This window comes from Hoplias malabaricus, chromosome Y (genome assembly GCF_029633855.1).
Source record: "Hoplias malabaricus isolate fHopMal1 chromosome Y, fHopMal1.hap1, whole genome shotgun sequence".
In the NCBI taxonomy this organism is placed as follows: Eukaryota; Metazoa; Chordata; class Actinopteri; order Characiformes; family Erythrinidae; genus Hoplias; species Hoplias malabaricus.
The window spans coordinates 72122118-72143223 of NC_089820.1; the positions used below are offsets into that span (position 1 = coordinate 72122118).

A 21106-nucleotide genomic window follows, 5' to 3' on the forward strand; every position below is an offset into this window, starting at 1 on the left:
TGTGACTGTGACACTACCCACTGCGCCATCGTGCCACCCTGTTTGTTTGTTTTAATTTAAACACACCTGAGCCCCAGGTGCTGTTCCACAAAGCCAGATTTAACCAATTTAACCAGATAAAATAATCCCAATAACAACAGACTTGAGGGACATTTGTGAGTGGCTTAACTTATCAGGCTAAATGAGAAATCCTGCTTTATTAAATGCCCCATTATGGGGTTAAACTTTTGTGTGCTATGTTTATTTTAGGTTGTTTACTCCTTGTTGACTCCTGAGGGGGTTAAATCTGGGAGATGAATTCAGCCGAACAGGTCCGTCTCCTGCTCTGGAAAAACTGGTCAATCCGCAAGAGACAGAAGGTACTGTCCAGTTTTTTTTTTTGTACACAAAGATTATTAAACTCTCGTTTTGATTTAATGTGTTTATATTTACAAAATACAGAATTATTCAGAGACACCATTGGAAACCTTTTCTTTGATCTGTTATGGTTACATATGAACAAATGAACTCCGGAGACACTTCAGTGAATCTCTGGCGTATCAGATCTGTCCCGGAGTTATCCTTTCACAGGCATCGCACAGTGGGAGATTTTCTGTGTGAGACATGTTCTCGCACCTGGAGCCTGTGCAGCAAGTACAGGCAAAACTCTGGGACATTATCGGCTCCGTTCTCACGTGTTGCGTCTTGTTTTTAACTCGAGCTTTTACTATGTGCTAGTGGGATAAAGTCTGGAATAAATATTGCGTCTGTGTATTCACACATTCATCTACCCTGCTGTGCGGGTGTGAATGGGGCTCTAGATTTATTGTCGAGTTTATGCCTGAATGGCTTGTGTTTGCCTTCAGAGAATGAAAACACTTCCCTTCCCTGACAGTCACAGTCTTCCTGGCCTTGGTCAGGACCTTTCTTTAGGTCTGTTTAAATCAGGGCCTTGGATTCAGGTTTCATGCAGAAATTTTAAAATGGTCGGCGTGTATGACACAATAGCTACAGATGTTAATGCACCTGACTGACCAAGTGTAGCCATACCGGCTGAACATTGTAAAATCCTGGCCTGGAACCTGGACCCAAGTCCATATTTGAAGTCCTCTGCTTTACAGATGCTTTTGTTCTATGTCCCGGCCCATTGGCAGGTGCGGCTAGTGGTGGAGGTGTTGTGGCCCGTGTTGCTGTTCACTGGTCTGGTTTGGCTGAGAAGAGCGAACCCTCTCTACCGACAACACGAATGTGAGACTTTCTGCTTTACTCACCACCATCTGCATCAACTCAGCTCTGAAATTAAACTGAGACCCATTTTTACCTTCAGGTCATTTTCCAAACAAGGCCTTGCCCTCTGCAGGAATTCTGCCGTGGATTCAGGGAATTTTCTGCAACGCCAACAACCCATGCTTCCGTTATACCACTCCGGCCGAGGCTCCGGGAATCATCTCCAACTACAACAACTCCATGTGAGTAACATTCCACACAGTGCCAGAACCAAAGCACCTCACATCCCTCACTATGAGACTGCAGCCTAAGGTCACCATACCCAATGCCAGGAGTCCACCAGAGCACTGTAAATCTCTGGAACTGTGTTCTCTGGAGTGAGGGAGTTCTTCTGGAATGAACTGTAGTGGTGAGTGTGGTCCAGAACTAATCACCAACACCAGCCACCGACAGTTGATCCTCACAGTTTTGTTCCAAAATCTAGTATAAAGGCCAGTCTGAGATGTCTTCTTTTGCTGAGTTTGTGTTCCTGTCCTGGTTCCCCAGTCTGGCCCGGTTCTATGCAGACTCTCAGGAGCTCCTGTTAAAGGACCCAGAGTTCCAGCAGCTGAGTCGGTTGTGGCAGGAGGCATCCAGTCTTAGCAGCTTTATGGATACTCTGAGGAAAGACCCGGGTCGAGTTTCAGGTATGTCATCCACATCAGTTTCTGGTCCAGTTTGTTCACATCTTGAGGAGCCTGACCTGCTGCAGAAGCCTGTGCACATGGTGGTGCCGCTGCAGAACACAAGAACTCTGTTTCCTGACAGTGCTGTCCACACTGGAACACTCACGGTTCTTACAGCAAAGAATTACATTATCTTCCTTTTGTGTTCTCGAGTCCTGAGGCCAGGCGTAGGAGCTTCTGGAGAAATAAAAATGATCTAGGTCCAGTTAAGTTCTGTTCATATTAATTCAGTTCAGTTTAATTCTCTCTCTCAGGGCGTGGTCTGAAGGTGGAGGATATACTGAAAGATGATGAGACTCTGACCTCATTTTTGCTGCGTGATGTTGGACTCTCTGAATTCGTGGTCCATCAACTCACTAAAGCACTAGTCCGAGTGGAACAGGTATTACTCATTTTACCTAGAATTTACCTACATTTTACTTGTCCTTTACCTGTCCTCTCTGTTCTCTCTTTTCCTCTCTCTCTCTCTCTCTCTCTCTCTCTCTCTCTCTCTGTTCTAGTTTGCATTCGGGGTTCCTGACCTCTCTCTTAAGGAGATCTCCTGCAGTCAGGTTCTGTTGGAGAGGTTTATAATCTTCCCGAGCCATAGGGGGCAGTATAACGTCCGGAGTGCTATGTGTGCTCTGAGTCCACAGAAGCTGCAGGACATTGAGGACAAGCTGTACGCCAATGTGGACTTCTTCAAACTTTTCAAACTGGTCAGTCCCACCTGCCCAATTCCGGCCACCATCTGACAGCATTTTTGCTACACTCTTAAAAATAAAGGTGCTATAAACGGTTCTTTGAGGTATGCCATAGAAGACATTTGGTTCCTTAAAGTACCCTGTGTGTTTACAGTTTTTCTCAATATCTCAAACACAATTTCTGAAACCTTGCTCCATTTTCTTAGAACATTAAACACAAAACCTCATCTTCAAGCAGCATTTACAAAACCTCTGACAAATCATTAACAAAGCCATCAAAATGATATATACTATCAAGCAGTCTGTAAACAATATACCAAAAAATAGAAAACGCATTGTTCAAAACATACCGTTCTCAGGGAGAAGAACATTTTTAATCTCAAAACAAATTTCATATTTTTCTGTCATTGGCTTTTGATGAACGAAAACATGTTATATCATAGTAGCTCAACTACAATTCTTGTTCTTTGTTGATATGAACCTGCAATAAGGCAAAATCTAGTGAGGAGTACTGTAAACAAATGGAAAGTACAATGTTCAGGGTCATACAATTTGTTCATTGTACAGTACACAGCCTACAATGCAATACTACAGTATATAATACGTATATATAAAGGGACAAAAAGGACCAAACAAGTGATCAACGTGCTTCCTCTTTTCTTTGGGCTGGCTCGGGCCAGAGCACTTTGTTGACATCACAAACAATATTTTCCATCCTGAGGCAATGGAGAAGAAGCCTCTTTTGTGCCATATCCAGCCCTGACATGATTACCACATACAAACTGGATTCCAAAATGGGACACTAAACAAATTGTGAATAAAAACTGAATGCAATGATGTGGAGATGGCAAATGTCAATATTCATTCATTATCTGTAAGCGCTTATCCAGTTCAGGGTCGCAGTGTGTCCAGAGCCTACCTGGAATCATTGGGCGCAAGGCAGGAATACACCCTGGAAGGGGCGCCAGACACACACACATTCACTCATACACTCACAAATGTCAATATTTTATTCGTAATAGATAGATGACAGATCAAAAGTTTAATCTTAGTAAATGTAACATTTTAAAGGAAAATATATGTTGATTCAAAATTTCAGTGTCAACAAATCCCAAAAAAGTTGGGACAAGGCCATTTTTTACCACTGTGTGGCACCCCCCCCCTTCTTCTTACAACACTCAACAGTCTGGGGACAGAGGAGACCAGTTTCTCAAGTTTAGAGATAGGAATGCTCTCCCATTCATGTCTAATACAGGCCTCTAACTGTTCAATCGTCTTGGGCCTTCTTTGTCGCACCTTCCTCTTTATGATGCGCCTAATGTTCTCTATAGGTGAAAGATCTGGACTGCAGGCTGGCCATTTCAGTACCCGGATCCTTCTCCTACATAGCCATGATGTTGTGATTGCTGCAGAATGTGGTCTGGCATTATCTTGTTGAAAAATGCAGGGTCTTCCCTGAAAGAGATGACGTCTAGATGGGAGCATATGTTGTTCTAGAACCTGAACACAGTTCTCTGCATTAATGGTGCCTTTCCAGACATGCAAGCTGCCCATGCCACAAGCAGTCATGCAATCCCATACCATCAGTGATGCAGGCTTCTGAACGGAGCATTGATAACAACTTGGGTTATCCTTGTCCTCTCTGGTCCGGATGACATGGTGTCCCAGTGTTCCATAAAGAACTTCAAATCGTGACTCATCTGACCACAGAGCAGGCTTCCATTTTGCCACACTCCATTTTAAAAGACCCCTGGCCCAGTGCAAACGTCTGAGCTTGTGGTGCTTGCTAAGAAATGGCTTCCTCTTTACACTGTAGAGTTTCAGCTGGCAACGGCGGATGGCACGGTGGATTGTGTTCTGACAATGCTTTCTGGAAGTATTCCTGAGCCCATTCTCTTATTTCCTTGACAGTGGCATTCCTGTTTGAAGTGCAGTGACGTTTAAGGGCCCGGAGATCACGAGCATCCAGTAGAGTTTTACGGCCTTGACCCTTACACACAGCAATTGTTCCAGATTCTCTGAATCCTTTGATGATGTTATGCATGGTTGATGATGATAACTTAAAAGTCTGGTATTGCTGCACTGTCTTTCTGCGCAACAATGGTGGAATTGGTGATCCTCTTACCATCTTGGCTTTAGAGAGACACTGACACTCTGAGAAGCTCTTTTTATACCCAATCATGTTGTCAATTGACCTAATTAATGTTAATTGGTCTTCCAGCTGTTCGTTATATGCTCAGTTTCCTTTTTCCAGCCAAATATGGCAACTTGTAACAACTTTTTAGGGATTTGTTGACACTGTGAAATTTTGAATCAACATATTTTTCCTTTAAAATGTTACATTTACTCAGATTAAACTTTTGATCTGTCATCTATGTTCTATTACGAATAAAATATTGACATTCGCCATCTCCACATTATTGCATTCAGTTTTGATTCACAATTTGTTTAGTGTCCCAAATTTTTGTATTTTGTATATCATAATTTCCATCTACAAGAGGAGAATAATTCCTAAACTTTCTAAAGTACATAAACTGCAACTTTTGCAGTGGCAACTGACATAAGTGGGAATGGGATTCTCATTTAGCTTTTGACTCTGCTGTTCTTGACCCTGCTGCTCAAATAAAATATATCTTAGAGTGGCAAGGAATCTTAGAAAGTGCTGGGTGTTATATGGCCCCAGTGTAACATGGTGATGTAGAACACCATGGTTGTTGAAAGCAGCACAGATTGTGACATTGCCACCTCGTTGACCAGGGACTTCAACAATGGCCCGCTGTCCAATCATGTTTCAGCCTCTCCTTCTCCTTTGTTACGATGAAGCCTGCTTCATCGGCAAAGATGAACTCATGGGGTCTGTCCAAGGATTCCAAGTCTAATATTGTCTGTGTAGAAATACAATATATTGTTTGCAGAATTTTGTAAGTCATACAAAGGCAGTGCTATACTGTAGAGTATAATTAGGCTTACTGTATGCACTTCTGATTCAAATACATTGTGTGTAACAAAGTGTAATGTTATTCACATAATATGTGGCAGTACGCTATATGAGTGGTTCTCAAACTGTGGTGCAGCAAGAGGTGGTACGCCAAATGACCTCAAAAAATGTACTATTAAATTAAAGTATTTATTCATAACTGAATATCTAAAGTTTTTATGTGTAAATTACATAATGTTTTACAGTTTTCATAATCTGTCGACAGCATTGACGACAGCATTCCTCCACATTTTTCCTGGGAATATTTTAGCATTTTGCTGAAAAACATAAGTGAGACCTGCAAATAATGTTTTACCATGTGAAATGTTTAACGTATTGACAACAGACTGAACAATTAGCCAAATGAATTTAGGCAACTTGGAAACTCTGTTCAGCCAATGGGATTCAGTGTTTTAGCAATTGAGAATAACCTTTTAAAGGGTTAAAATCCCATCACATGATCTTAAGGTTCTTTACCCGTTTAAACGTATGAGTAAAAATGGTTCTATATGGACCCAACAGTGGTACTTGTATGGCATCGCTCAGAGAAACTTTTGTAGCTTCTTTATTTTTAGAATTGTGGGAAAATGCTAACTGCCCCGATCTGTTGTGCAAACTAACAGATGTCTGCACTGGATAGTACTGTGCTTTGGATGGGCGTGGTCACTCTGTCTCTCTCTCTGGTAGGTGTAGTTGTCCTAGTTATGTAATTAGATTATGGTGCAGATGATCCTGATGGGATGTGCTGGTTCTGCTGGTCTGGGATCAGGTTCCTGAATGCGCTGTTTACAGTGTTCTGACCCACAATGACTCAGAGAGCGAGAGAGAAAGAGAGAGAGTGAGCAGTGTTAAAATGTGATTGCATGTGTTTAAGTGAACTTAAGATATAATCTGTTTCAATCTCTCTCTCCCTCTCTCAGTTGCCGATGGTGTTGGATAGATACTCCTCTGGTATTGATCTTTCTTTCTGGGGACAAGTGCTGACGGCTGTGTCTGAAAAATTGCAGGAGGTAAAACAGCTCACTTACCCTATCACTCCATTATTCTATCACTCTATCAGTCCATCCCTCCCTCACTCTGTACTTGGGTCACTCTTTCTCAAACGTATGATCCAGTTATGGACCCGGCTACAGAACTTGAACATGGTAAAATTTATGACTATTTTCCTTTGAAAAAAAGTTTTTACCGTGAAGTTTTTAACAGAAAATATCTGTGGTGCACAGCTGATGAAGCTGTATGTTTGTGTTTACATGGCCGGTGACAGAGCGACAGGTGCCCAGTCGTTCCCACTGAGATTCACAAACCACAAATAAGTTGAGATTTTCTCAACTTTATGCAGAGGATTTACAACATGGTGAAGAGACATATTCAATGACTGGCTCCAACAAATCCCTCAAACATGGTACCACACCCCCAGCTTCTGCCCTCTTTGGCTGCATACAAAATTTCCTACTTGAATACAACCGTGAATACTTGAATACTTGTATGCGACCGTGTAGTATGCACACTGCCTTGGACGCACTTGATCTGCCATCTTACCAACAACATTTGACCCAAGATCACACCAGCTGAACACCACCTTTGAGAGCCATGTCTCATGTATTAATAAATTTAATCCATCTTCCTGTGGTACATTCTTTCATTCATTGTCTGTAGCCACTTATAAAGTTCAGGGTCGCAATAGGTCTGAAACCTACCTGGAATCATTGTGCCCTGTTATGGCAATTGTCTAAGTGCAACCAGGAAGGAAGACCGATTCTCAGGCCCAAGGAGAAATCAGAGAAACAAAGACACAGAGTCAAAGATTCTCTCTAATCTCCCTCTTTATTGAACAAAATCAGTCATATATATATATATATATATATATATATATATATATATATATATATATATATAGGACCTCAGTCACGTACACCATCAGCATGTCTCATTCCTTTAACCCAAACGTTCCCTTATTGGTGCCTCATTATCTCCAACTTTATAGTTGCCAGGGAGAAATGGTGAGAATGTCCTTCTAATCTGCTCAGCGCATTCCTCCCACAGATCACCGTAACCATACAATGCAATAAGTCCCTTTACCTTCAAGCACTAAGGCCTACATAATTTAGTAAGAATCAACCAAGATTAATCAAACCCCATATAGATTATGTCATTTGTTATTATTAATCATTACTCATTAGTGTTAACCTGCATTTTTCCATTACATGCCCAATGCAGGAACACACCCTGGAACACTATTTATATAAAAAAAAACATTAATAAGCAAAATTATGATACTACATGTAATTATATATATATATATATATATATATATATATATATATATATATATATATATATATATATATATATATATATTATTTTATTATATATTATATTTTAATTATACAATCAGATTTTATAAAAAACACATTTAGAGAGCAGACAAAATCTTGATTAAACAAATTATTTATTTAAAAATAGCAATATTTCACATAATTTTAAAGAGACATGTGAAAACGTTCATTAAAAGTTGTTTTCGTTAAATACACAAAATGATTTATTAAAAACATTTAGCTATTTTCGAGAGAAGACAGATATGAAACTATTTATTACTTAATTACAAATTTTAATTGTTTATTTAAAACAATATCCTTGGGCCAACTTTGATCTCTCTGTTACCTGGCCAATCCAAAGGGGAGTGGAACAAGATAAAAATAAAACGTTTATTACGTGATAAACCAATACTTGCCAACAGTCCAATAGTAAAATATTTATAAATATATATTTTACAGCATGGGAAACTGAGCTCAAACTACCTCCTGAACAGAAATGTGCCCATCCTGCATGCATTGATGGAGGACAGTCTAAAACACTTAACCTGGCTTTAAGTATTAAAACAACGACTTAGGAACACTGAATTTCCCTCAGTTACGACTGATCTAAGTGCTCTACTACTGAAATTACGATCCTGTGACTTAAGCATTTTTCTTCTCATTTAAACACATATGAAATGAGCTTAAAATGTATTACTGCCCTTCGAGTCAAAGGTTAATTCTTTCAGCAACAGAGAGCACTTCTAGTAACTCAGTAGTAATTTTAAAAAAAGATGTTCCTAGATTATAGTTTTAGCACATTAAACTGAGGTCAGCTTACCTTAAGCGTAGACTCTCTCGTTGAAGCTGAAGCTAAAGCTCACTTCACCCAGGAACATTTATGATTCGTCAGTGTTAACCAATTTTAATGTGATGTACAGTTTCGGTTTGTCCAGTCCCTACTTTGTGGTACACTTTTTATTAATCATTGTGATAACCTTCATTTGTAAATAAATGTTACCTCAGCTCCTACACCATAAACTTGCTCCAACTCTTTTGCCCCTTTCACACATGCTTAGTAATCCAGACATGTTCCGGAGTCTACCCGGAGGTTTTGCATGTGTGAACGCGACCACCTGCAATATTCGTCCCGGACCTTACCCAGATTTTATCCTCCTCAAGACCTAGTAAATGTCCAAGTCCGAGTCAGCGCATGTGAAAACGGCTCGGGAAATCTTCCCAATTCCCTGCACGCGCTGTACATATTCTGTGCACCACGCAGAAAATCTCCCACACTGAGCTGCATGTGTGAACGACCACTCTGGGAAATCTACAGACCGAATACTTCGGAGTTTCTCTTAAAAAAAATGTAAAAGTAACATGTAAAATTGGCTTTCCACTCATCACAAAGTTATTTATTGTGTTTTATACATTACAGTTTGCAGATTAAATAAATCTGCTAATAAATATTAGTACAGACTGTTCATTTTACTCACGCTTGTAAACCGTCCGACCGTATCCACTGTTACTCCTCTTTTCTCTGCTTCGCTGCTCCAGGTGAATTATGGGATATGTCGGGCTTGAATAGTGTGCTGGGGCATGCTAGCAAACCTCTCCCGACCTCTGATGATATCTGAGAATTGTTTGCATACTGCCTGTTACATACTAGGTATTCAGACACACTAAATCGTATTGCATACAAAATTTCCATACTGACTAGTATGGGAATATGCCATTTTGGATGCAGCCTTTCTCTGGGGGAACATTGTGCTCAGGCACGGTAAGATTCAGCCAGGCCCAGTGTGAGTAACATTCAAACAGTTCAGTCATTTACTACATCATTCCCTCATTCTCTCACTATATCACTCCCTTATTCTCTAACTCAATCACTCCTTCATTCTTTCACTCCATCTTTCTCCAACTCCCTCATTCTCTCCCTCCATCACTCCTTTCTTCTCTCCATCACTCCATCATTCTCTTACTTCATCACTCATTCATTCTCTCACTCCATAACTCATTCACTCTCTTACTCCATCACTCTTTCATTCCATTGCTCCATCACTCTTTCATTCCATTGCTCCATCACTCTAGCATTCTCTTAGTCCAGGGGACGGCAACCCGCGGCTCTTAGATCCCTCTGATGCGGCTCAGCTTTTGAAAATAATTAATGATTATTTAATTAAAATGTATTTTATTTTAGTGCGTTCATTTTCAAAATGTAATTCTATGAAGATTATGGCGATCTTGTAACATCTAAAATATTTTAATATTTAAAATATTTTTGTCGCTCTTAATACACGTCAAAACTTCCACTGTGCGACACCCGTCAGTGTGCGGTTTCTTGAACTTTTTGACCGCTGACTGCACTGCGCCAGTAAAATAATGACGGCACGCGGAGACAGGACAGCATTGTTGTTTGCTGCCAGTGGATAATTTAAGTTCGGCGTTTTTTTTTTCGATTACTACAACGACTCAAATAGACATTGAGTATTTTACCGTCAACACAACGTCTTTTTTTCGGAGTTAAAAATGTTTTGTTGCATGCAGAAGAGTTATTTCATTTTCCCTGCAGTCGTTCATTGATTTCATAAATGTAACACAATATAGTTTGTTTATACATAGCACAAAGGCAAAAAAAAAAAAAAAAAAACCCTGTTATGTGCCGTGTTATTTCATTTAGAATTTCAAAAGGGTTTTGTGGCTCCCAGTGTTTTCTTTACTGTGTGAAACGGGTCCAAATGGTTTTTTTGAGTGGCAAAGGTTGCCGACCCGTGTCTTAGTCCATCAGTCATTCATTCTCTCACTCATTTACTCATTTACTTAATCACTCTCTCATTCAGTTACAGTGTTTAGTTCTTGTAATCTCAGAAAAAACTGCTGGAGTAAACTGTGTTTGTTTGTGTGTGTGTGTGTGTGTTCTGGGCAGTGTTTCAAAAGAATATTTTTTTTGCTTGATTAACCCCTTCAGTTTAGGAGAAATTTTGTGCAACTATGTTTGGGCCTGGTGTGTGTGTGTGTGTGTGTGTACAGAGTTAAAAAATTAATTGTTTGTGTGTGTGTGTGTGCACGAAAAAGAGATGTTCACCCCACCCCCCTTCACTTCAGCTGTCTGGCATAAAGACAGAGATAACATCAGGACAGAATACACACGCACACACATCCTACTTCCTTATCTTGCTCTTGAGTGCTGTATAACTCTGTGAACATGGACCCAGTCTGGCCAGGACTGTCCTCACACTGTACCCTTTCTCAGCTTCAATCTCCCCATTCTCAGCTCCACTGTCCATACACGGTCTCCTCTCTAAGCTCCACTGTCCCTTCTCTTAGCTCCACTGTCCCCATGCTTCCCCTTTCTCAGCTCCACTGTCTCCTCACTGTTCCCTCTCTCAGCTCCACTGTGCCCACACTGTCCCCATTTTCAGCACCATTGTCCAGACACTGCTCCCTTTCTCAGCTTCACTGTCCCCTCTCTGAGCTCCACTGTCCCCACACTGTTCCCTTTCTCAGCTCCTGTCCCCTCACTGTCCCTTCTCTTACTTTCACTGTCCCCTCTCTCAGCTACACTGTATCCTTCGGTCACTAGATGTCTATAAGTGTAGTTGTACACTTATAGACTGTAGTCAACGTATTCTTCTGCATACTTTTTAACAACCCACCCATTTCTTCCTTTTCTTCAATGTTCAGGACCCCCACAGAGCATAGGGGATGTGATCTTGTTTTATGAATGGAGGAATTATAACTCTGCTGTGTCTCCCTGTGCCTCTTTGTGTCTCAGCTCGCGAGCCGACCAAGCAGCAGGGCTCTGTTGGAGGTTCTGTTGCCAGTGTTCCAGGAGGGAGGTCCGTCCTCTTTTTCTCAGCTGAGTTCAATTGTGTCTGGTCTGTTTTGTGGGTTTCCGGACGGCGGAGGGTCCAGGGTTCTGTCCTTTAACTGGTATGAGGACAACAACTACAAAGCCTTCCTTGGGATCAACACGTCCCGTAGCCAAGACAGCTACATCTACGACCACACCACCAGTGAGTCAGCTCTCACTTACTGTCCAAATTTCTCACCGTTGTAGACCGGCTCAGGAGACTCAGTGGAGAGACAGTGTGAGATGGTTGTTTCCAGCATCAGAACTGAGTTGGTTCTGAACACTAGTGAGAAACGGTGGAGCTCTGATATTTGTTCAGCTGCAGATAAACAACAGTGATATTATTGCACTGCCTTTCTCTCTCTCTCTCTCTCTCTCTCTCTCTCTCTCTCTCTCTCTCTCTGTGTCTCTGTCTTTCTCTCAGCTCCGTTCTGTAACAGTCTGATGCAGAACCTTGAGTCTAATCCTGTCACTAAGATCCTCTGGAGTTCGGTGAAACCACTGCTAATGGGGAAGATCCTCTACACCCCTGACTCTCCAGCTGTACACAGAATAATAAAGAGTGTAAGACACACTCGAATACACACATACACACACACTTGTGATCCATCACCTTTACGCACTTTACTATTAATTCTCAGAAACTATTCACAATTTTTGTGATGTCACAGGAACAAATATATTTACATATGTCCATATTTCCTACATCAGTTGAGCCCCGCCCTTTCAGCCTTTATCAGTCTAGCCCTGCCCATTCTGACTACATCAGTTTGGCTTGCCCATTCAGCCTACAGAAATCAAACCCTGCACCATTCATCCTACGTCACTCTAGCCCCTCCCATTCAGCCTACATCAGTCTAGGCTGACTCTTTCAGACCATATCAGTCTAGCCCCTCCCATGCAGCCTACATCAGTCTTACCCCACCCCATTCAGCCCACATCAGTCTAGCCCCACCCATTCTTCCTACAGATGTTTAGCCTCGCCCATTTAGCATACATCAGTCTAGCCCCACCCTTTCATCCTATATCAGTCTACCTGCCCATTCAACCTACATCAGTCTAGCCCCTCCCATTCACCCTACATCAGTGTCCCTAATTTTATGTCAGACTTTTCTTTTAAAAAGCCACAGCCAATCAGTTCAGAGCTAATTTAAATCAATCAGACTTAAAGATCCAGTAAGTACAGCGATGTTTAAATCTCTGGCTCTAGTTTATGTCCTGATGGACTGAACCAGACTGGAACACGGTGCTGAGCTCAGTGAGGGTTACACTGCTCAGGTGTGTGTGCTGTTGATGATGACGCCATGTGTTTCAGGCCAATGCCACGTTCGAGGAGCTGGACCGGCTGCTGACGCTGCTGAAGCTGTGGGAGGAAGTGGGTCCTCAGGTCTGGCAGTTCTTCCACGACAGTATCCAGATGAACATGATCCGGGTACGAACTCGCCGCTTGTTCACTTCACACCGGACCACACACACGGCCCTCTGCCTTTAGACCAAACATTTCCCAACCCATGGGTTTCTTAAGTTAGAACAGAGAAGGTGAAGGTGGTTAAGGACACAGTGGCTCACTCACTCTAGCCTACCTTAAGGGGAGGAGGGACCTTGACTTTACAGATAATCTATGTTAATAAAGCAGACACACATTTCTGAAATACTCCATACCAGACTCTAGAGCAGTAGTCCCCAACCACTTTATGTACAAGATCACCTATTGAATTCGGAACAATTGAAAGATCTACCAGCATCAATGCCAGGCTTAGGCTACATAGAAAAACAAAGCTGTGTACATCCACATTGCCTCCAATAACATATGAAACAAATGAAACGGTTAATTACGTCATTAATATACAGCTCAGTATTGGCTGTAGTGGTAATCAGTACCTGAAGCTGTGCTACCCATCGATACCTTTCCTACAGCAGCCCTGCACATGCTCAGACCCACAATTTTTAATGATTTTATGGGAAATATCTTTTTCTCCAGTGCATTATACAATCTTAGCTTACTGTTATTTGCTTCAGCGTTCCAAAACTATACATGCTGAATCAAGTGTTAAAAAAATATAAATTTATATACAATGTATTATCACTGTATTTACCTTAATTACCTTATCTTTACACTCATAGAGGACTTTAGACATATCTCTGTGCATATCTCTTGCTTACCAACTTCAGTTGGTAGCATTTTCTGAAGTTCATTAAACCTATCCAAATATCCTACCTTTCATTTAGGTGTCTGTACTTACAAAAGTACATTATGTCGGCATTTTTCCACAAGGAAATGACATGACAGAACACCGACATGACATGACAGATTACCGACATGAGAGAACATGACATGACATAACACCAGGGGTATAATTTGACTCTAGTTGTATTGTTTATAATCTGAATGAAATATTTGTGTAATATCTCCTGGTTTAAAACCAAAACCGTCAGCGCTGCCGTCGCATTGGCTCATACAGGGCAGAGACACAGCAGCAGCACTATTGGTCAGAGACGCATATTTGCATGTCAGTATTCACAGACCCAAACCCCATGTGGCTGCAGCTTTATATGTCCCTGCTTAACTAGCTTGCAAACCAACTATAGTATAGACCTTTTTATTGTTTGTAAACAGAAATGACATCGTTTGTGGGCAGAGCTTAATTGGTAGAAGGAAGTCACAGTGAGCATAGAGGTGTCAAGTGTAGGAAAATGTGAATATGGCTAATCCGGATGCTTTCTCCAGTTATTTTATTAGGTTACAAGTAAAAGAGTGGTTCTCCTACAATAATAAGCTGACTCTTAGTAATGGTGTGAGGTTTCTTGACCCATTCTCACTGTCAGGTAAGTGAGTCAAGGAACCAACTAAATGGCTAAAGTAACAGTGCGGATATCTTCTTATGGAACAACCCAGCATGTATACAAAAGAAACACTCAAGGAATAAAACCTCTCAGTGCCTTGAATACCAAGATTTGGCGTATGCTTTTTGTGTTTTACAGACCAACGTACTGCCACGAATGCCAGCTTTGTGATTGCTGCTTTCACTAATTTGTTGTTATTAAGTACATCATTGATTTTGCATTTCTGTGTGACAAATGATGGTGATGGTGAAAAACCTTGCCTGATATGAAATGTGCACTGCAGAAGCGAGAAAGGAAGCTTTCATCAGTCCAGTCTTAATACCTTGTAAACATAAATGTCTGCATTTTACCAAATGGCGTCTTTGACGATGGTATTTTATAAAAATGAAGATGATTTGTGTTTCCACTCCGATTCTGGCACAACATGACATTTTTTGTCCCTATTTTGTGTATCTTGCCCGTTTCACTCCATTTGTTTATGCTGTTTTACTGCCACAACAATGTGCGCAGCTGCCAGTGATATAATGATAACGTCCATTCCAAATGGGTCTATAGAATGACGCAGCTTAGTAACTTAAATGCCATAACTGAAGCAGCCATGATTGAAAATGGTCTTGGAGATCCTGTTGATCACGATCACATAGTTGACGACCACTGTTCTAGAGCAGCGGTTCTCAAACTTTTCTAATATGGGGCCCCTTTGTGGATGGTAAGTGCCATAAATAAAAAAAATAAAAAAAACTTCCCTAACACATCAGACAAACAGACCCCCAGGTGTTTGTGATGACGAGATTGTTCTGTTGGTTCTGGTTTTAAAGTGTGCTCCACATTAAAAGAGACCAGGCTGTGGAAGACATTTTAAAGTCATTAACAAAGGTTTGTGTCACTGTTCCTTTGTGCTTTTTATTGTCTTTCTATCCTTCGGCAGGTTTCTGATTAAATTAACGAGATAAGGGTTTGAGTGTCAATGAGGTATTTTTATATATTTTTTTATACTTTTATAATTTTCTCTCTCTCTCTCTCTTTCTCTCTATGTGTGTGTGTGTTTGTATGTGTGTGAAGGACACTCTGAGGAACCCTACGGTGATGGATTTTCTGGATCGGCATCTGGAGGAAAGCTCGTTTAATACCAAGCACATTCTGAACTTCCTCCATAATGGCTATGACAGAGAGCGCTATGAGAACATGCCCAGGTTCGACTGGAGAAACATCTTCAACCTCACGGACCAGGTTTTCCGCCTGTTCCTCCAGTACAGCGAGGTACAGCTTCACTGGAACCACAGCACTGGGACACCAGCTCAAAACGTGCATCCTTTCACGTCCATATAAGGAGTGTGGGTGTGTCTGGATGTCATTATAAGGAGTGTGTTTGTGTCTGAATGTCCATATGTGTGTGACTGGATGTCCATTTAAGGAGTTGTGGGTGTTGCTAGATTTCTCTGTGAAATAAATCTCTGCTGATGTGTCCTGTGGGAAACATTTAGAACCACATCCATATCCACTGTGTTGCTGTCGCAGATCCAGACGATGGCGATGCGTTCTCTGGTTCCTGTGAGTGTACATCACAGAGCAGCTCTTCCTGGTTCCCTGTGCTGTGTGTTCAGGGCTGGACCAGGTCTCTGTGCAGCTGTAGATTAAACTGAGGAGTAAAGCCAATTAGCTCTGTGTGCTGGGGCCAGCTGGGTGAAAGGGAACACAGTTCCACTGCTCTGGTTAACAGGCTGCTGTGGAGGATTTGTAGAACGGGGTCTGATTTATTAAGAATAAAGGATGAGTAAAAAAAAGAGTTTTTACCCCTGCCCTGTGTTGGAGTGTCTCTCTCCCAGACTGACTGGACAGTTTGGGAATGCTTTTGTACGGAATGTCACAGCTCCTTTGTGTGCTCGCTTTGTATGTTCGTTGTATGTTCCCCATTTCATTAACTGTCACAGCCTGTTAAGGAAAGGAAAAGGGAAAAGTCCTTTTCCCTCAGTTTCCCCTAGATCTTGATCAGCCAGATCTGAACCTGGCATCTTTAGCAAATCTTGTCTGTCAGTATGTGTGTAAAGAGGAGTTCTGGGTGGTGAGTTTTGAGTGTGGGGCTGTTGTACAGTGTGAAGCCTCTGTAATGGAGAAGATCTTTTATATCAGGGTTTCAGAGGATCACACATAACACACAGTGAACTCAGCTCCTCTGGGAAAAACAGGCTTCTGTTGTGAGAGGAACATGCACTAAATCTGTAAGAAATATGCATTAAACAGCTTTTATAAAATTGAGCTCTAAACAAAGGTTGCAGTGTGATGTGGTGTTCAGTGGTAGAGTGGTGAGACTGATTTCTTTCCTGTGGTGATGAATGGAACCAGGCATCTATAGAAATAAGCTCTTAGTGAGAGACAGAGCTGCAGACTGGAGTTAAGTGGACTTCACTCAGATGTGTTGTTTTTTTTTTTGCAGTGTATAAACCTGGATAAATTTGTGGGTCACAGAGATGAGGAGCAGCTTAGTCACCAGGCTCTGTACCTGCTGGAGGAGAACAAGTTCTGGGCCGGATTGGTATTTCTGGACATTTACCCCTGGACCACGTCACTCCCCAAACACGTCAAATACAAAATCCGCATGGACATCGATGCTGTGGAGCGCACCAATAAAATCAAAGACAGGTGAGGCACTCCTCTCTGTTCTCCACTCTCCAAGCTCAGAGGAGAACCAGGGGTTCTCAGGGAAATTGCTAATGTTCAGAGGAAGTTTTGTCATAAATTATTTACTTTCTGTTTATACTGTTTAAAACAGCCCTTTTTCATCTAAACATTAGCATTTACACCAGTTACCAGCATTCTCCAATTAACTCCAACAGTCTCCAATAAATTCCAACATTCTCCAACAAACTCCACACATCTCCAATAAACTCCACACATCTCCAATAAACTCCAACAATCTGCGAACACACATCAGTCCACTTCACTTGACTCTGGTGATATTAGTTCCATCTGGATACACACCTGCGTGTTTTAGGCCACATATATTAGTTAATTTTTTTAAATTGAGGTTTTTGTCTGTGTTGTTCCTCCCGTCCACATGGAAGTTGTAGGTCACTGAAAACTGTGTCACTGAGGTTTTCAAGAACACTCTCTGAGGTGGATATTTTGGAAAACGTTGTTGTGACTGTTCTTGTTTGGACAAGTAAATTGAATGAAACTCAAACAGCTCCTCTATAGTGAATTACATCAATCATAAAACTACATTGTACATACACAGACAGCACTAGATTTTAGATTGCCACATGAATAAATATAAATAATGCTGTATTAGCAATAAATAATGCATTGTTAAGACCTAGATTCAGTAATTTCATGACTGGCACAGGGTACTACATAGTGAGTATGTAGTAATTTGGGATTTAACCTCTGTTTCTCTCATGATTAACTGTGTTTTGATGTCTCTCTTAAAGACGTACTATAGCCCCATACAGGACTGATATGATAATGCAATCGTTGTCATATTCGTCTGGATGGGGACATTTTCAAAAACGGAGGGAGGGAAATCTCCATTTTCAGCTTAGAAGGAGAATATCTGACTCCACTGCCTGAATGAGCCCTTAATCCATTTGTAAATGTAAATTATATCTAAATCAGATTTGAATATGTCAATATAATCAGTCAGTTTGATTTAATACCTCTTTGTTTGAAGAACTGATCCCCTCTGATATGTGTGTGTGTGTGTGTGTGTGTGTGTGTGTGTGTGTGTGTGTGTAAGGTACTGGGACCCTGGTCCGAGGGCTGACCCCATGGAGGATCTGCGTTATATCTGGGGAGGGTTTGCATACCTACAGGATATGATTGAACATGGACTACTGAGGCTGCACACGGGCCTGGACTGGACCATGGGGGTGTATGTCCAACAGATGCCCTACCCTTGCTATGTGGACGATATGTAGGTGGAACACACTTTTACTGTAATCCAAGTTAATTTAATGTAATTCAAGCTCTAACTGCTTTATCTCAGCCCTCAGAGTAACAGCTGACATACCGTTGTAGTTAAAACAAAACCTTGTATACCCAGTTTTCTTGTTGTTCTCTTATTCTGAAAGAGAGTATTTTGAAAACTCTGAATATTGTGTGAAATAAAACAGAACCTACTTACCCCTGGCCCCAGGTTCATGCTGACCCTGAACCGGTGTTTCCCAATCTTCATGGTCCTGGCTTGGATCTACTCCGTCTCCATGATGGTGAAGAGCATCGTTCTGGAGAAAGAAATGAGATTGAAGGAGATGCTGAAGGCCATGGGGGTCAGTAACGGAGTGCTATGGACCACTTGGTTCATCGACAGCTTCGTCATGATGACCATCAGTACCAGTCTTCTCACCGTCATCGTCACGGTGAGAAACAATTAGAAAACAAAGCCCTGTAACTTTCAGCTTTTTCCTGGTGGACCTTCGCAGTAAATTCACAGCAGAGAAACTGACCCCAGCACCTTTTCTTCAGCTCCTCCTGCAGCAGGAACCATGCCTGAAACATTTTAAGGGGATTCATTCAGTTTTTCACATCTTCTTCTAAATCTTCTTCTCCTCTGTGTCCAGGTCGGAAAGGTGTTGAACTACAGTAATCCCTTCATCCTTTTCCTCTTTCTGCTGTCGTTCTCCACTGCTACGATAATGCAGTGCTTTCTGATGAGTGTGTTCTTCAATAAAGCAAACCTGGCAGCAGCCTGCAGCGGTATCATCTACTTCACACTCTACCTTCCACACATCCTCTGCTTCGCCTGGCAGGACCGCATCACTCAAAACATCAAACTCTCAGTGGTCAGATAACCTTTACTTTACCATAAACAACTATATAGAACAATAAACACAGTTACAAAAAATATACACAGTTACAGACCAATAACATCACCCAAAACATCAAACTCTCAGTGGTCAGATCACTTTTAAACTACTGTAAATAACACTTGCACAACAATAAACACAATTACAGAACAATGATATCACAAAAACATCAAACTCTCAGTGAGTCACATCACACTACTATAGACAACAATAAGCAATATTACAGAACAATAAAAGCACGTAATACAAAGACTTAGTGAAGTAGGTGTCTAATGAGCTGGCACTATGTGTGTGTGTGTGTGCACATGTGTATTCGTATTAAAGAGCCTGCTGTCCTCAGTGGCTTTTGGGTTTGGCACGGAGTACCTGTCCCGATATGAGGAGCAGGGCCTGGGGCTGCAATGGGACAACATCGGCTCCAGTCCACTAGAGGGCGACCAATTCTCCTTCCTCAACTCCATCCAGATGATGCTCCTGGACACGCTGCTGTACAGTCTGCTCGCTTGGTACCTCGACAACGTCTTCCCAGGTCAGTATCTAGAACTTTAGAACCCACCAACTCGGGTTACACCTTGGACCCTGTCCACTACAGTTACACATTAAGAACCTGCTCACTTGGGTTACACTCTAGAACTCGCCCACTAGGTTTATTGTAGAACACTTAAAACGCCAGGAACGTGTTTCCTGGAGTAATGGAGTTCCTCCGGTCTGTGGAACACTAGAACTGTGTTCTCTGGAGTGATGGAGTTAGAAATTCAGCAGGAAGAGACTGGAGTTTATTTTCACATACACAGAGTTATGTACATCTGGGTTGATCTCGATCACAAGATGGTCTGAAGTTTGAAGACAGGATGTTCAGATTCTGAGGTTTCTTCACGTACATACAGAAAACCATGGGCATAGCTTGGTCATCAGTTTGTTACCAGTTCAGTCGATAACCAGTTCACACTGTACCCATTCAGGTCTGTGGCTAGTTCAGCCTGTTGCAAGTCCAGTTTGTGGCTGTTACCAATCCAGTCTGTTCCCAGTCCAGTCTAAAACCAAATATTTTAGGGGGGCTTTATGTAGTGGATGTTGGTCATACACCCCGATACATATACATATAATTTTATAATTTGTTTTATAGCCTTGACCTTATTCAAACTCCTCCAACCTCTGATATTTGACTTAATGATATTAATTAAGATTTATAATTGGTTTAAGCAATTAAAACATTAATAATTAGTTTGAGAATGAATAATAATCATGCTAAATGAGTTCTTCAGGATTTTCAGAAATTCTAATGAATAAATTGCAAACACTGTGACTTCAAATAATGAGAGTTTTATTAATAAAAAGAAGATATTTAGTTAACATAGCACAACCTTGTAATCTCACGGTGTCCGGCAGGGGGAACTGATTTTGACCTTAAGGTGAGCTAGGCACTTCTAACTTGTGACTAAGGTTACTAACTAAGGTTTAATTAATACAGAATTTATCAAGAACTTAATTCGGTGTTCAGCTCTGGAAGTGCGTAAGTTTAGCTTACTTTTCGTCGGTTTTTCACCACTCGTTTGGATGCAGAGGCTCTTTGAAATCCTGGGAATGGAGGCGTCTCACTTAGTCTCGCGGTTCTTACCGCAGAAGCGTCCAGGCTGAGTTAGCTTGGAGTTCTTTCTTGGTTGATTGAGTTGTCTCGGGCGTACCCGGAGTGTGATGACGCAGGCGGCAGGATCCTCTCTT

General features: G+C 41.5%; 1 protein-coding gene across 1 annotated transcript; it reads left to right on the forward strand.

Moving 5' to 3' along the window:
* Positions 1 to 293: 293 nt before the first annotated feature.
* LOC136678520 (retinal-specific phospholipid-transporting ATPase ABCA4-like) lies at positions 294 to 19933 on the forward strand. The gene is made up of 16 exons (XM_066656567.1): positions 294 to 359; positions 1134 to 1227; positions 1307 to 1448; positions 1753 to 1892; positions 2186 to 2313; positions 2432 to 2629; positions 6512 to 6601; positions 11661 to 11901; positions 12163 to 12302; positions 13054 to 13170; positions 15645 to 15842; positions 17017 to 17222; positions 18316 to 18492; positions 18715 to 18937; positions 19139 to 19360; positions 19709 to 19933. Exons 1-16 carry the CDS (start codon positions 294 to 296, stop codon positions 19931 to 19933), a joined length of 2607 nt encoding a protein of 868 aa, XP_066512664.1.
* Positions 19934 to 21106: the final 1173 nt, after the last annotated feature.

Bases quoted from the DNA above. Each gene is read 5' to 3' on its own strand.
- LOC136678520 (XM_066656567.1), top strand. From the start codon at position 294: ATGAATTCAGCCGAACAGGTCCGTCTCCTGCTCTGGAAAAACTGGTCA. The intron at 2,314-2,431 runs GTATTACTCATT...TCTCTGTTCTAG, and splicing joins CACTAGTCCGAGTGGAACAG to TTTGCATTCGGGGTTCCTGA. The intron at 2,630-6,511 runs GTCAGTCCCACC...TCCCTCTCTCAG, and splicing joins TCTTCAAACTTTTCAAACTG to TTGCCGATGGTGTTGGATAG.